This window comes from Entelurus aequoreus, linkage group LG13, assembly GCF_033978785.1.
Source record: "Entelurus aequoreus isolate RoL-2023_Sb linkage group LG13, RoL_Eaeq_v1.1, whole genome shotgun sequence".
Taxonomy (NCBI): Eukaryota; Metazoa; Chordata; class Actinopteri; order Syngnathiformes; family Syngnathidae; genus Entelurus; species Entelurus aequoreus.
The window spans coordinates 16,098,972-16,115,072 of record NC_084743.1 but is presented as its reverse complement, the minus strand read 5'-3'; the positions used below and the strand labels follow the sequence as shown (position 1 = coordinate 16,115,072).

At 37.6% G+C, this 16,101-nt stretch overlaps 1 protein-coding gene across 1 annotated transcript in view; it reads right to left on the bottom strand.

The window, feature by feature from the left end:
• The window catches only part of pnkd (PNKD metallo-beta-lactamase domain containing), a 33,604-nt gene that overhangs the window by 3,840 nt on the left and 13,663 nt on the right, over positions 1–16,101 (bottom strand). The window contains exons 6-8 of the mRNA XM_062067495.1: positions 12,591–12,754; positions 7,788–7,874; positions 6,193–6,308 (exon numbers count right to left, since the gene is read on the bottom strand). Of these exons, the coding sequence (XP_061923479.1) occupies positions 6,193–6,308; positions 7,788–7,874; positions 12,591–12,754 (367 nt within the window). The remainder of the gene's footprint in view (positions 1–6,192; positions 6,309–7,787; positions 7,875–12,590; positions 12,755–16,101) is intronic.

Sequence of the window (16,101 nt, the reverse complement as noted above, 5' to 3'; positions counted from 1 at the left end):
TGTTCTAGACCAAAAATCACTTCATATTCTCTACTGCTCACTAGTGTTACCATATTAGAGTTATTGTGCAGAAATATGGGGAAATAACTACAAAAGTACACTTCATTCATTAACGCTGTTACAAAAAAGATCAGTTAGAATAATACATAATGTTGGATATAGAGAACATACAAACCCTTTATTTATTGAATCAAAAATACTGAAATTCCACGACACAGCTAAAATTATACACAAAATAAACTAGAACCTGCTACCCAAGAATATACAACAATTATTCTAAAAAAAAAAGGAGAAATATAACCTTAGAGAAAAATGTAATTTAAAACATTTGTATGCACGTACAACACTTAAGACCTTCAGTATGTGGAATTAAATGATGGAATGGATTAAGCAAAGCAATCAAACAAAGTACTAATATGATCCACTTCAAGAAACTCTTCAAACTTAAAGTGTTTACAAAGTACTAAGGAGAAGAACCATGACAAACATTCTGAATTTATTTCATCCATCCATCCGTTCATTTTCAAAATAATCTTACTTATCTCACCATATGAAATGTAACTTACTTCACCGAGTATTATTTATTTATTTTTATTGTGATTACTTATGGAGTGTATTGTGAATAAATTGAGAACAGGAAGTGAACAAAAGTTTTAGCAACTGTTATGTAAAAGAAAAGGGGTAGGATTAAATAAGCTCTGCTTCTTCCTACTCCTTTTCGAACATGTTGAAAAGAGAAACTGGAAACTGTGATGTATCATGTTGTATGCATGCATGTTCCAAATAAACTCAAAACTCAAACATTAAGAAAGGGGCCTGAAGATGGGTCTGCTAAAGTAAATTTTACGCTCAATTTTGACCAAAACGTCGCCCCCGCAGGTCACGTTGACCACAATGAAAGGTTTGAAATGTAGATTTAATATCATAACGTGATCCCTTCAAAGTCTACTCTTGAGCAACCGAAACTCATGTTTTGATATTATTTATGTACAAAGCAAACGGCGCTAGAAGAATACTAAACCAAGTTGTTTTGAAAGGAAAAAAGTGAGGGAAATGTTAACACAGATTCAAACAGTGCATTACATATAATTGTATTCTGTTTCAGCAGGAGCATCTGTCAAGTTAAAGAAATATGTAAAGAAAGAGTAAGATGTAAATTGTGTTATCAGGGGTGGACCAATAATGACTGATTAGCTGCAATGCATTTAACCTCAGCAACCTCCGACGTATGTGCTTATTTTCCATGGAATGTGAAGAAAACACTGTTTGGTATGCATACAAAACACCTTGAAGGGTGTTGTAGTTGGATAATGGTATAAATCATAAATGCAGTAACTACTCATATATGCGCCTTATTAAAAGTAGTAATGGAGCTCAAATAGAACATAAGAGTAAAAAAGCTATGTTGACGAGTAATAAGTCTTTTTTGATTTTATGAAGCCTAAGTAAGGACAAACACTGTATATGGAACAATGACATATTCATTTTACATGGTTAGTTACCTCAACCTTGCTAATAAACTCCATGCATTGAGGTAGGGGTGTAACGGTACGTCAGGGGTGGGCAATTAATTTTTACCGGGGGCCGCATGAGCAACCCGAGCACTGCTGGAGGGCCACATCGACAATATTTCAATTAAATTTTGCTCAATATTGTTTTTGATATATACCGTAAGATAAATAATAATAATAATAATAATAATAATTAATAATAATAGTAATACTTCAACATAGTGTGTGTAACAGCATTCAATGACTAATATAAATAAATTAACATTAATAATAAATGACAGTAAAATAAGCACACGTATGACTGAGGAGTCATAGTGTAACTTTGTGTGGTGTTTGAGTTGTCCGACTTTTTGTGTGGCCATAAACGCACCAGTGGTTTAGTGCTATGCGTGTTGGTGACAGATGACAAGTTGGTTTTGGCCTGGTTTGTACGGCAGAAAATGACTAGTTTTTCGAGATAGAATTGTTTTACTCATGTTTTTGATGTGGTTATGTCCGAATATAAACAGTTTTGCTCAATAAAGTGATCGATATAATTCCTGTCCTCGAAGCATCTCGATAGACGTTACAATAATTGAACGGTGTTCAATTGAACGGTGTTGACGAACACCGTTAGGGCCGCTGGTTGTCACTGTCACTCAAAGTTGCATTGCAAAATTACATAGAATAAATATGTTTATTTTGTTTAGAATTCAGATGGGATTTGATTTGGTGCGCGGCATAATTGCTGCGCGCAGCGGACGCTTGAGCAGTGCGCAATTGCGCAGGCACGCACCTTAGAGGGAACGTTGCTTGGCAGTCCATGTCTTGTTGGAAACACGCCATTCTTCATCAACTTTTCTCTTTTTGGCGTCTCGGGTGTAAACCGTGCATCACTTGTCGATGCATGTGCACCTTCACTCGCAGGTTACACACGGACACACGCCCATAAATAATACTTTTCAAAATAAAAGCAGCACAGTTGTATTGCGCGCACGACATAGATGTTTTTTATTTTGTAATTTGCGATTGCAGCTGTTCACATTCACTCACAATCACGCACACGTCCACACGGAAGTAATACAAATAACGCTTTTCAAAACAAAAGCAGCACTGTTGTATTGCACACTTGACATAGATACTTTTTTAAATTTATTTTGTAATTTATAATTGGCCTCACGCGGGCCGGACAAGGACGCACAAAGGGCCGATGCGGCCCGCGGGCCGCAGAATGCCCAGATCTGCAGTACGTGTATTTGTATTGAACCGTTTCGGTACCGGGGTTCCGGTTCAGTTCGGAGGTGTACCGAACGAGTTTCCACACGGACATATTAAGTAGCGTAACGCACGTTTTGTAAACAATGCACACCGAGGCACAACACACGGCATGCTAGCAGCTAACGGGCTACGATAGACTGACCATACGTCCTCTTTTCACCGGACATGTCCTCTTTTGCGGAGCTGTCAGGGCGGAGTTTCTTAAATGCCTCAAATGTCCGGCATTTTGAGAGAGGGTTGCGTGTATCTTCAATGTACGTTCAGGGTTAAGAAGGGGTTAAAAACAAAACAAATTGTGCGTGCAGCAGCATTTATGAGGGAGGGGCAGAGACAGAGAGAGTGAGAGAGTTATGATAAACGCGCATGCGTCGCCAGGCTCTGCTTTTTATCCATAGATTTATCAGATTTAATTTTTTATTATCTATAGCAGGGGTGTCAAAAGTGTGCCATTTGCGGCCCACAGCTAATGTTTTAAAGGCCCACGGCACATTCTAAAAATACTATTAAAATAAACAAAAAAAAACAAAAGTGAAATAAAAAAACTCGAAGGTTAAATGTAATTTAGAAAAAGTTGCAATGTTGACTAATAAAACAAAGCTGTTTTTTTCCCTTTCAAACTGTCATTGCTCAAAACATAATATTGAATCAAAATCAATGTTATTATGAATTATTGACCTATCCAAGGTTCCGATTACTTCACATCAAATATTCCACTAAGAAAAATATTTTTGGTGGAAGATTTTGCAAATTTGGTAAATAAATAACCCAAAAATGTATATTTTGTTGTTTTCTTACTGTACCGAAAATGAACCGAACCAAAAATTTTGTGGACTGTTACACCCCTATATTGATGTATGATGCAAATATGATTTAGCAAGTTGCACTTTTTTTTTTTTTTTAATATGTCAGATTTACTTTAGAAAAGAGAAATGTGGGATACTTTACTTGTTGCCTTATTTGTATTTCACTTTATTACATGTTTGGGTAGTATTTTATTAAACAAAACCAGTTTTCTTTTACTTAATATATACATTTATTAGAGCTGTTATCTATTTTATGGAGGAATATGGTTAATCATAGAACGGGCACCCAATGTTATTCAAAAAAGTATTCATTTTGAATCGAAAATCGTTCTGAAGCGTATCGTTCCCCTCAAAAATCAATTCTAATCGTGTGGTGCCCAAAGATTCACAGCCCTAGTTTTTAAACTAAATTCATCTAATAGTGTAATCAATAGTGATTTTTGCTATGTTCGAAACAAACACAAAGGCTGTTGAGCATTTTTATCAAGGCTGCACAAAATATTCAGAAACATAAAAGGTATAGACACGGGTAAACACTCCCATTTAAATCAGAGAGCGGCCGATATGTTTTTTCCAGGGTTCTTCATCGATCATTGGTAGTCAAGGAGGCCGATGACCGTTAATTGGAGCCAATATTCATTTGCAGTAAAAGTTATTTAAACAGGAATAGTGAACGTCACTAAACAGCTGGAGAAGGTTTTAGGTTGGGTTTTTTTCCAGAAACGTTGGACCAGTAGCGTCAATGTTTAATGTGGCGCTAATGTTGTGGATAATTTAGCAGCAAAAAAACATCAGATTTCACAAACACCTCTATTTAGGGATGTGAGCATCCTTTGAGGGAAAAAAGAACAACATTTAGAAAAAAAGAGGAACATTTATATCAGCACAAAGTGCTGCTACGCAAACCACTGAAGAACATTTTGAAAATCAAGACTACATTTCTGCAATTGGGTGCAGATATATTTACCTTTACATTTATTCTCATCAACCAACCTCTTTTGTCTGTCTTTTCTGACACTTACATGTCCCATGTAATGTACCACACATTTTTTTTGTAAATAATTCACTAATTTTATCATTGAACATGCAATGTAAAATTCTATAACATGCATGCAAATTGCTCACTTACTACCAAAAGACAAGTTGTCTAGTATGTTAACTATTTTATTGAAGGACAAAATTGCAATAATAAACATATGTTTAATGTACCCTAAGATTTTTTTTTTAAAAATAAAGCCAATAATGCAATTTTTTGTGGTGCCCTTTATTTAGAAAAGTATCGAAAAATACCGAAAAGTATCGGAACAACACTATTCTGGACTATCTTGCCAGTTGTGCGGAAAGTTAATGAATTGGCGTGCACAAATGCAGCGTGAAGAGGTTTGTGTACGATTTAATATTCGCCTTTAATATACCGGTACCTGCTTCATTCTCTATCATCTCAGTCGTATTTCATTCGGGAGTCCGAATGAAACGCCATTTTACATTTTCTTAAACAAATCGGGTTTCTTTGTTTCAACCATTGATTCATTTCGAAATGTTCTGTTCTTTTAATTTGTAAAGCAAATACACATTCTCCTCTTTATTACAGTTGTTGTTGTTTTTATTGAAGGGTATCTGATTTCGGGTAGTACCCCGCCAGTTGAGACTGGCGCATGGCACTGGCGGTCAAGAGATCTGGTATCCAATCGCAAAATCCCGGTGTGTAAATCCGACTTTTCAAAAGCCGAACACGATCGGATTAAGGTGTTTCCCGTGGAGGGGGGTGTGGGGGGGCAGAGATTCAGTGACCACAGATGATGCGCTAGCTGTCCAAAGTCGGGATCCAGGGTGGACCACTCATCTGTGCATCAGTTGGGGACGTCTCTGCACAGCTGACCTGTCTCCACTAAAGATGATCTCCTGCTGGCCCCAATAAAGTACTATCTATCTATCTATGGACTGGACTCTCACTATTATGTTAGATCCACTATGGACTGGACTCTCACACTATTATGTTAGATTCACTATGGACTGGACTCTCACTATTATGTTAGATCCACTATGGACTGGACTCTCACACTATTATGTTAGATCCACTATGGACTGGACTCTCACACTATTATGTTAGATCCACTACAGACTGGACTCTCACAATATTATGTTAGATCCACTACGGACTGGACTCTCACTATATTATGCTAGATCCACTCGACGTCCATTGCACCGGTCGCCCAGGGGGGGGTCCCCACATCTGCGGTCCCCTCCAAGGTTTCTCTTTGTCATCCCATTGGGTTGAGTTTTTTCTTGCCCTGATGTGGGATCTGAGCCGAGGATGTCGTTGTGGCTTGTGCAGCCCTTTGAGACACCCGTGCTTTCGGGCTATATAAGTAAACATTGATTGATGATTGATTGATTTCCATGGGTCGTAGGATGCTTATTTAGAGCCGGGTTATTTGAGAAATCGGACTAATTTAGTGCATGTCAGCTGAGAGGACGTGGAAGGAAAACCAGCAATCTGACAGCCCTGACAGACTGTAGGCAAGTGATAAGGCCTCCTTTCTAGGGTGTGGAAAATATGAATCCTCTCTGGTGAGACGTCCTTGTGAGGCATGGCTCGGGCAGCAATATATCATTCTTACCGTGCACATTTTCTGGCCTCGCCGCTGCAGAACCCACTGATATTTGTTTTCCCTGACAGCGTTGTGTGGCTCCACCTCAGCAGCAAACAGCAGATTGTCCTCAGCATACTCATGACCTGAGGGGCAACCAGTGTACACAAGAAAAGAACCACAGTCACCAGCATAATAACACTTGGGTGTGCACTTTATAATTGAAGAATTACAGCTCCGCCATCAATGCAAATTGAATTGGTGCATTATGACACGTCCTAAATACATTAAAGGCCTACTGAAAGCCACTACTACCGACCACGCAGTCTGATAGTTTATATATCAATGATGAAATCTTAACATTGCAACACATGCCAATACGGCCGGGTTAACTTATAAAGTGACATTTAAAATTTCCCGGGAAATATCCGGCTGAAACGTCGCGGTATGATGACGTATGTGCGTGACGAAGTCAGAGTAACGGAAGTTATGGTACCCCGTAGAATCCTATACAAAAAGCTCTGTTGTCATTTCATAATTCCACAGTATTCTGGACATCTTTTGCAATTTGTTTAATGAACAATGAAGGCTGCACAGAAGACAGTTGTAGGTGGGATCGGTGTATTAGCAGCGGACTACAGCAACACAACCAGGAGGACTTTGTTGGAGAGCAGACGCGCTAGCCGCCGACCTCACCTTGACTTCCTACGTCTCCGGGCCGCCAAACGCATCGGGTGAAGTCCTTCGTCCTTCTGCCGATCGCTGGAACGCAGGTGAGCACGGGTGTTGATGAGCAGATGAGGGCTGGCTGGCGTAGGTGGAGAGCTAATGTTTTTAGCATAGCTCTGTGCGGTCCGGTTGCCAAGTTACCTTCAATGGCGTCGTTAGCACAGCATTGTTAACCTTCGCCAGCCTGGAAAGCATTAACCGTGTATTTACATGTCCACGGTTTAATAGTATTGTTGATTTTCTATCTATCCTTCCAGTCAGGGGTTTATTTTTTTTGTTTCTATATGCAGTTAAAGCACAATGCTATCACGTTAGCTCGTAGCTAAAGCATTTCGCCGATGTATTGTCGTGGAGATAAAGGCACTGAATGTCCATTTCGCGTTCTCGACTCTCATTTTCAAGAGGATATAGTATCCGAGGTGGTTTAAAATACAAATCCGTGATCCACAATAGAAAAAGGAGTGTGGAATCCAATGAGCCAGCTTGTACCTAAGTTACGGTCAGAGCGAAAAAAGATACGTCCATCACTGCCTCTCAAGTCCTTCACTGTAACGTTCCTCATCTACGAATCTTTCATCCTCGCTCAAATTAATGGGGTAATCGTCACTTTCTCGGTCCGAATCTCTCTCGCTCCATTGTAAACAATGGGGAATTGTGAGGAATACTAGCTCCTGTGACGTCACGCTACTTCCGGTACAGGCAAGGCTTTTTTTAATCAGCGAGCAAAAGTTGCGAACTTTATCGTCGATTTTCTCTACTAAATCCTTTCAGCAAAAATATGGCAATATCGCGAAATGATCAAGTATGACACATAGAATGGATCTGCTATTCCCGTTTAAATTTTAAAAAATCATTTCAGTAGGCCTTTAACATCGACGTGTGTGAAAGCTTCCTACCGGGCCAAAGAAGAGTGTCGTCATTTAAGGAGCCGACTGTATCCAGAGATGACAGCATTGTGGTGGCGCTGCCTTCAAACATCCTCCCTGGAAACAACAACATGCTTGACTGAAGTAGCACAGTACTGAACTTTAAATACATATACATGTGTATAGTAGTGGAGCACAAAAAAATCAATTTTAATCCAAATCGCAATTGTTATTCATCCTGATTCTAAATTGATTCATAATCTTAAAATAACATTTATAAAAAAATATGTATATGTATGTATATATTTATATTTTTACAATAATAATGTGGAGGGAGGCGTGGCCTGCGGGCCTGCCGCGGAACGGGGTGTGCCAGGACCGGGCCTCGAAGACAGCGACAGGTGAGTGGATGGCCCAGGTGGGCCTTGTTATCTAATCACCTGTCGCCTTTATTAGCAGCAGCCGGATTGAGACACATTGTTGGAGCTGGAGTGGGAGCCAGACAGAGCGAGCGAGACACACGACGCAGACAGACATTTTGCTGGAAAGCAAAAGACTGGCACTATTATTTGAAAATAAAACAGTGTTATACCCTGAATTCCGGGCTCTCCTGGCAGTGTGTGGTGGAGGGCAACCTCTACAAATAATTTTTTTTTAATACATTTTAAGCCATCTCCATGCAACCATAAGTAGTTTTTCCAACCTGTAAACTATTTTGTAAAAGTTTCATGATGATTTTTATTCCACACTGATCTACCAAATCAAACTAAATAATATATTGTGAGAACCGGTTTGAATCAAGAATCGTGTTGAATCAAGAATCAGTTCTGAATCGAATCGTCACCCCAGGAATCAGATTTGGATTGAATCGTTCGGTGTCCAAAGATTCCCACCCCTTGTGTCTTGTATTTATTTATTGTATGAATGCTTTTCAATACCATTTGACTGGGGAGTGACTTAAAAAAATCTAGAAGTAATATTTCAGTATACTTTTAAAAATTCAGCGTGTCTTAATTAGTTTTTAAATCACGCTCTCGTTATATTCAATTCAGGAAAAAGAAAATTGCACTATTGAAGCAAGGACGCAAACTGAAAGGTACAGATGTTTTCATTAAAAAAAAAAAAATCTAATGTTCTGAAGCAGCTGGAGAATACAATTTACTTTCTAATCAATCAAAGTATAAATAGCTACCCTAATCTAGCTAACATGTATTTGATGAAAAAAGCTACTACATTACTTTTATTTATTTATTTATTTTTACAAAAAAATCAATTCACAACCGAATCATGATTCTTATTCATACAGATTCTAATTTTTAAAAATCTATAAAAAAAAAATTTGGGTTTATTTTACATCGGAATTGGAGTATGTCGTTGTGGCTTGTGCAGCCCTTTGAGACACTTGTGATTAAGGCCTATATAAATAAACTTTGATTGATTGATTATATGAGAATCAACTTTTTAAAATATGTTATAAGGCCATCTCCATGCAACCAGAAGGAGTTTTTCCAACCTGTAACCGTTTTTGAAAAAGTTTCATTATAATTAATATACCAAATAATAGTATGTGTCATGTCTTTTTATTTTTTTCGGACTATAATGTGCAATAATGTTATATGTGTATATGTATATATATGCATAGGTATGGATATGTGCATGTGTGTGGATATATACATATATATATATATATAGAGATACATATCTTCTTTTTTTAAATCTTTTTTTACTATTTATATTACCAAATGATTGTGTATGCACCTTAGGGGATCTGCTCCAATTTCGTTGTTCTTTGAAACTGTTCACTGTAATAATGACAATAAAACTCTATTCTATTTTATTGTAATACAATGTGAGAATCGGTTTAAATTAAGGAATCATGTTTAATCAGGAATTGGTTTGAATCACAAATCGTGTTGAATCGAGAATTGATTCTGAATCGAATTGTCACCCCACCATACTTGCCAACCTTGAGACCTCCGATATCGGGAGGTGGGGGGCGTGGTTAAGAGGGGAATATATTTAAGCTAGAATTCACCAACTCAAGTATTTCATATATATATATATATATATATATATATATATATATATATATATATATATATATATATATATATATATATATATATATATATATATATATATATATATATATATATATATATATATATACATATATATATATGTATATATATATATATATATCTATATATATACATATATATATATATGTATATGTATGAAATACTTGACTTTCAGTGAATTCTAGCTATATATATATATATATTTTTTTTTATTTTTTTTAATTTTTTTTATTATACATATAAATAAAAGAAATACTTGAATTTTAGTGTTCTGGAGGCTATTCAGTAGATGGCAGTATTGTCCTGTTTAAGAGTGTCACAACATTGCTGTTTACGGCAGACGAACTGCTTTACGGTAGACTAAACGTGACTGCTGTTGTTGTGTGTTGTTACCGCGCTGGGAGGACGTTAATGAAACTGCCTAACAATAAACCCACATAAGAAACCAAGAACTCGCCCTCGATCATTCTACAGTTATAACGTGATTGGGCAGGCAAGCTGTTTATATTGTGGGAAAGCGGACGTGAGAACAGGCTGTCCCCACTCAGGTCCGCATTGAGCTGGAGGGGGCATGGCCTCCAGCTCCGGCTGAATACCGGGAGTTTGTCGGGAGAAAATTTCTGCCGGGAGGTTATCGGGAGAGGCGCTGAATACCGGGAGTCTCCCGGTAAAAACGGGAGGGTTGGCAAGTATGCACCCCACCAATTGGAATTGGTTGGAATGGTTAGGTGCCTAAAGATTCACACCCCTAAAAGACATGCTTGTATACTTTAAGCAGTAAACACAACCATGAGAAGTTACAATTTCAGACTCCCTGTTGAAGAACTCGGCCTGTCAAAGATGTCACCTTAAAAACTCGACTTGAGGGAGTGTTAGGTTAAATTTTCACAATAAACCAAAGGAGTAGAATTACAAGGCTCGGAACAAACCACCACAGGACCGGCTGAGCTGCATGGAGCTCTTCAGGCTCCGGGTTGTGGCTCTCTTGGGATTTGTTTTTAAACACTGCAGGGTAAATGTGCATTTTTATAAAGAGTTCTATAAATTCCGACTGTAAATGAGGCCGTGACTTCTTGAGTGTGCGACCCCTGCGGTAAGCTAACTATTAATACATCACAAAAATAAAAAGTCTGCATAGACATAGATATTCATTTTGCCCGACAAAATGGAAAAAGACGATTACAACTTTTAAAAGTTTATAAGTTGTGTTTTAAGCCCCAGACATTTTGACATGGAATAAAGGGCAACATGCTTAAGTTCCCATTTGTGTATTTTTAAGTCATTTAGAATAAAACTATGGCATCGTTTATGGTTCCACTTGTCAGTTATAGAGGGGATTTATGGCTCTTTGATGGAAGTCAGATATTGTGGACACGCTCAAAAGACGTGGAGGGGGGCGTGGCCTGCGGGCCTGCCGTGGAACGGGGTGTGCAAGGACCGGCCTCGAAGACAGCGACAGGTGAGTGGATGGCCCAGGTGGGCCTTGTTATCTAATCACCTGTCGCCTTTATTAGCAGCAGCCGGGACAAGACACATGTTTGGAGCTGGAGCGGGAGCGAAAGAGAGAGAGAGCGAGAGACGGACGCAGGAAAACATTTGGCTGAAAAGCAAAACACTAGCACTGTGAAATGGAAATAAAACAGTGTTGTAACCCTGAACCGGGCTCTCGTGACAGTGTTTGGTGGTCCGAGGAACCCCCTGGAGGGCAACCTCCACAAATGTTTTTTTTAAAAGAGAGAAACAATCACTAATATCAATTTAAAAATATGATGCGGATTAGAATAATTAAAATTCACAATTATTACTATTTTGGTGGGATTTACTCTGAAATATTGGCTATTATCTAATTTTTGGGTGTGTTTTTGTTAAACATTCCAAAAGGCGGAGCTATAGTTCCATTTGACAATGACATTATTAGTTTTCCCTTACCCAAAAAATGCTGTACCACAAGAACATTTTAACAATACATAAAAAAACACAAATAAGTGAGAATAAAATGGATACAAAAAGCATAAATAAAACTAGAATAAAAATCAGGAGATAAAAATGTGAGTACAAAATTGTGCTACCACACCTGGTGTGTGTACGCTTGAACAATGAAACAGAAAAGACAATCCAAATAAAAATAAATAAAATACAAACAAAAAAAAGATTTTAAAAAATGTGTTTGTATGTAGTGGTTCTTAACCTTTTTTGACCTTAGGGCTCAACTTTTCCGCAATAAAGAGGCCGGGGCCCACGTAAATATTAATCTTACTGAATGGTATTCAATAATTAAATCCAGCCTACTTACAGTTTAACAGGATGAACCTTGTTAAATGACATGAAACCACATGTTCATCACAACTTAAGTCAGGCTGATTACAAAAACAAATGATCAAATCTACTGCAAAAAAAATAAACTCATACAAAATGATGAAAAATAAATTTACATACAATTACGCAGTGTTAAAATAAATAACACTTGGCTAAAGTAATGTTAAACAATAATAATAATGATATACGGTTCTTAAGTCAACTGTCAATTAAATTCAAGCGCAAATGAAAATACAGCTTCACTATTTAGTCATATTTTTTGTGCTTTAGAAACTTCTCTATGTCTTAAGGTCCAGACTTCTTCTGTTTGTTTGATATTGTCATTACTGCAACAAATGCATTGCAACTGAGTTCCTACCACAGATTACCTAAAAGAGCTGTTCAAAGCACTCGATTTGTTGGTTTATGTCACATCTCTACTGTCATGGAAACATACCGCATCCTGACAGGAAGACCAGGTCACCAGAGAAAAGGCTTGAGGGGGCACCGAGTGCCCGGCCATCCAGAAGGTAGATCACGTGACCCACCGTGTGACCTGGCGTAAACAGGGCCGTGAAGTGCAAACAGCCAATTGTTACCGAGTCCTTATGTGACAGAGGGCTGGCGGCACAGAAAGAAAAGATTGTTTGCACAAAGAATATACTCCAGTTAGTGTAGAGCATGTTGATATGGAAGTATACATGACAAATGAGAGTAAACTCATTTATCCTGTTGATGAAACATCAACAAACAGGATTACAACATACCCCTCAAATACAGTTCATCAGATCATAATAATCCAAAGTCAGTGCAAAATGTGTAGGGCTGCAACGATTAATCAAATAAATCGAATAATTAAAGCTACAAAAACATTTCATTTATATCCTGCTGAGTTGATTAATCTTGTAATGAGTGGAACTAACACAAATGTATCAAATCCGGACTGCACGCCCAGAGCTTTGAATACGCAAACATAGTTTTCGCACGGCAGCTGCAATGGAGCGCACATGAGAGCGGCCGTGTGGAGGCCGTGATGTTGAAAGTGCAATTTAAATGCTGACGATGTGCAATTTTCCCCCTATCATACAGTACATAGGGATGATGTTTGATAAGAAATTATCGAGTTCGAGTCTATTATCGAATCCTCTTATCGAACAGATTCCTTATCGATTCTCTTATCGAGTCCAGATAGGTTGTTGTATATGGAAAAAAACACACAATATTTGGTTTAACAAAAGCTCCCTTTTATTATATTAGAATAAATATTGACTGTTACCCCCCTAAAAAAATAAAATAAAATAAATAAATATTAAATGTTGTTACCCAAAGTATATTAAGTGGGATTTTTCATAAAAACAAATATATACAGTAACATGAAAACAACCTGTCTCTGTGATCACTATAGGTGTATAAATAATAATATAGTGTTAAATAAAATCAGTCCCTTGGGCACAAAACTGAAAATAATACAGCTCTCCAAAAAGTGCACTTCTGCTGCTATTTGACATAACTGTTTGTTATGATGCTTTGACATTTTTGCACTTTATTTCTTTATTGAAAGAAAATTCTATGAAGAGAAAAGTTGTTTGCAAATGTGGTTACAATGCTAAAAAATGAAAAGTTAAAGCTAAAAAAAGAAATACACTTCATTGAGTTAACATTATTTAAGATGTGATGAGCTAGGGAATATAACAACTACACTACCCAGCATGCAACGGGAGTGACGAGCATGCGCGGTAGCCCCGAAAAGTGTTGCATGTCGTCACCCGTGAAAGTAAACGTCAAGAACTCAGCCAACACGCCTCGTCTGCATTATTTATAATTAGACAGACAACACATATACAGTGTGATTTTGTTTTGTTTACAAGGAAAGAAAAACAAAAGTTAAAAATGGTCGGGACGGGATTCGTTCCGAGGGATTCGAATAAAGAACCAACTATTTTCTTTACTATAGTGGTCTCGATAACGGGTACCGGTTCTCAAAAAGGGATTCGAGTCCGAAGACTCGGTTCTTTTCTTATCGAACAACCGGGAAAACCGGTTTCGAGTATCATCCCTAACAGTACAGGCCAAAAGTTTGGACACACCTTCTCCTCATTCAATGCGTTTTCTTTATTTTCATGACTATTTACATTGTAGATTGTCACTGAGGGCATCAAAACTATGAATGAACACATGTGGAGTTATGTACTTAACAAAAAAAGGTGAAATAACTGAAAACATGTTTTATATTCTAGTTTCTCCAAAATAGCCACCTTTTGCTCTGATTGCTGCTTTGCACACTCTTGGCATTCTCTTGATGAGCTTCAAGAGGTGGTCACCTGAAATGGTTTTCACTTCACAGGTGTCATAGTTTTGATGCCTTCAGTGACAAATCTACAATGGAAATAGTCATGAAAATAAAGAAAACGCATTGAAATGAGAAGTTGCGTCCAAACTTTTGGCCTGTACTGTACACATTGAGGTGTTTTATCCGATTACTCAATTAGTCCAACAAACTACCGTATTATCCGCACTATAAGGCACACCTAAAAACCTCCAATTTTCTCAAAAGCTGACAGTGCGCCTTATATATGGACCAATATTGAGCCACAACAGGTCTCGCAACTACGGTAAGCAGCCGCCGACTTCATTTTCCCCCGTAGAAGAAGCGCGCAGTGCATGCTGGGATATATGACTGCACGAGGCGTGCAGTTTCATTTCCATTTGTGTGTTTATGTAAAGACCCCAAAATGGCTCCTATTAAGAGACAGGCTTACGACGCAGAGTTTAAACTCAAGGCGATCAGTCACGCAGTAGAACACGGGAATAGAACAGCAGCGAGAGAACTATTTAATTCGGACACTGAAGAAGAAGAATTCGAGGGATTCGTGGATGAGGAATAACTTAATAAAGTGAGCTTTATATGTTTATTTTGTGTTGTGTTGTGTGACATTAACGTTTGAGCAACGTTGAGTTATTGATATATTGTTATTGCTTTGCACTATTTCGAGTGTTACTATATTGTGATTGCACTAACGTTTGATTTACCGTAACAGTATACAGGCATGTGATTTGACCACAATGAAAAAGACTGAAAAAATTTCCGGGGGTCTGGGGGACGAAGGCGCCCTGGTGGGGGGACAAGGGGGGCAACGCCCCCCGAAGCTCCTGGTTTTTCACCAATTTAACATGCTAAAATTAACAAAGACAGCACCATTTGAAGAAAATATTTTAGTGTTTAAAGACATGAAAACATCATTAATAGAACATACATAACCCAATGATCCTAATGAATCACTGTATATGGTTCAGTCCCAACAGTATTTAGTCACTAATATTTACATCTTGTGTTCATTTCACATCCACAGGTGTCACATCGATCAGTGTTATTATCTACAGTTTATTTACAGTATTACCACATTACTTCAGTTCATGTAATGTAATGTAATGTAAACATTTCATTCTTTTCGCCAAAATAGGATATACATTTATGAAAATGATTAAACATGTTTAGTATTGTTTACTCATATTTGAAAATAGGAAATAATAATAATGTGAGGACACTGACATATTGCATGAAACAAGTGTGAAAATATTTACCTTCAAGATTGTTACACCACTGACAATAGTTTCAACAGACTACAAAAGAACATAATATTACAAAATAGTATTATATGCAAATTTATTTCAAATAAATTGTTAACTGGAATCAATAATGCGACTCTTTAAATTTCTCTAATTTCATAATATATTTTCACATGGCTTTTTATTTTTAGAAAAACCCATTTATATTTCGCAAAGCAATAATTGGTTAATATTTAAAACAAACATGCGTATTTCGCAAGCAAATATTTTTTAGCTTACCTCATTATTAACAACCCTGTCTGCAACTGAAGTGGGCGGATATTTCCTCTCGATGTCTACGGCAGTTTAAACAAAAGATGAAGTCCGTAAGGTTTGCTCACTTTCGGTTGACATCCAAAAGT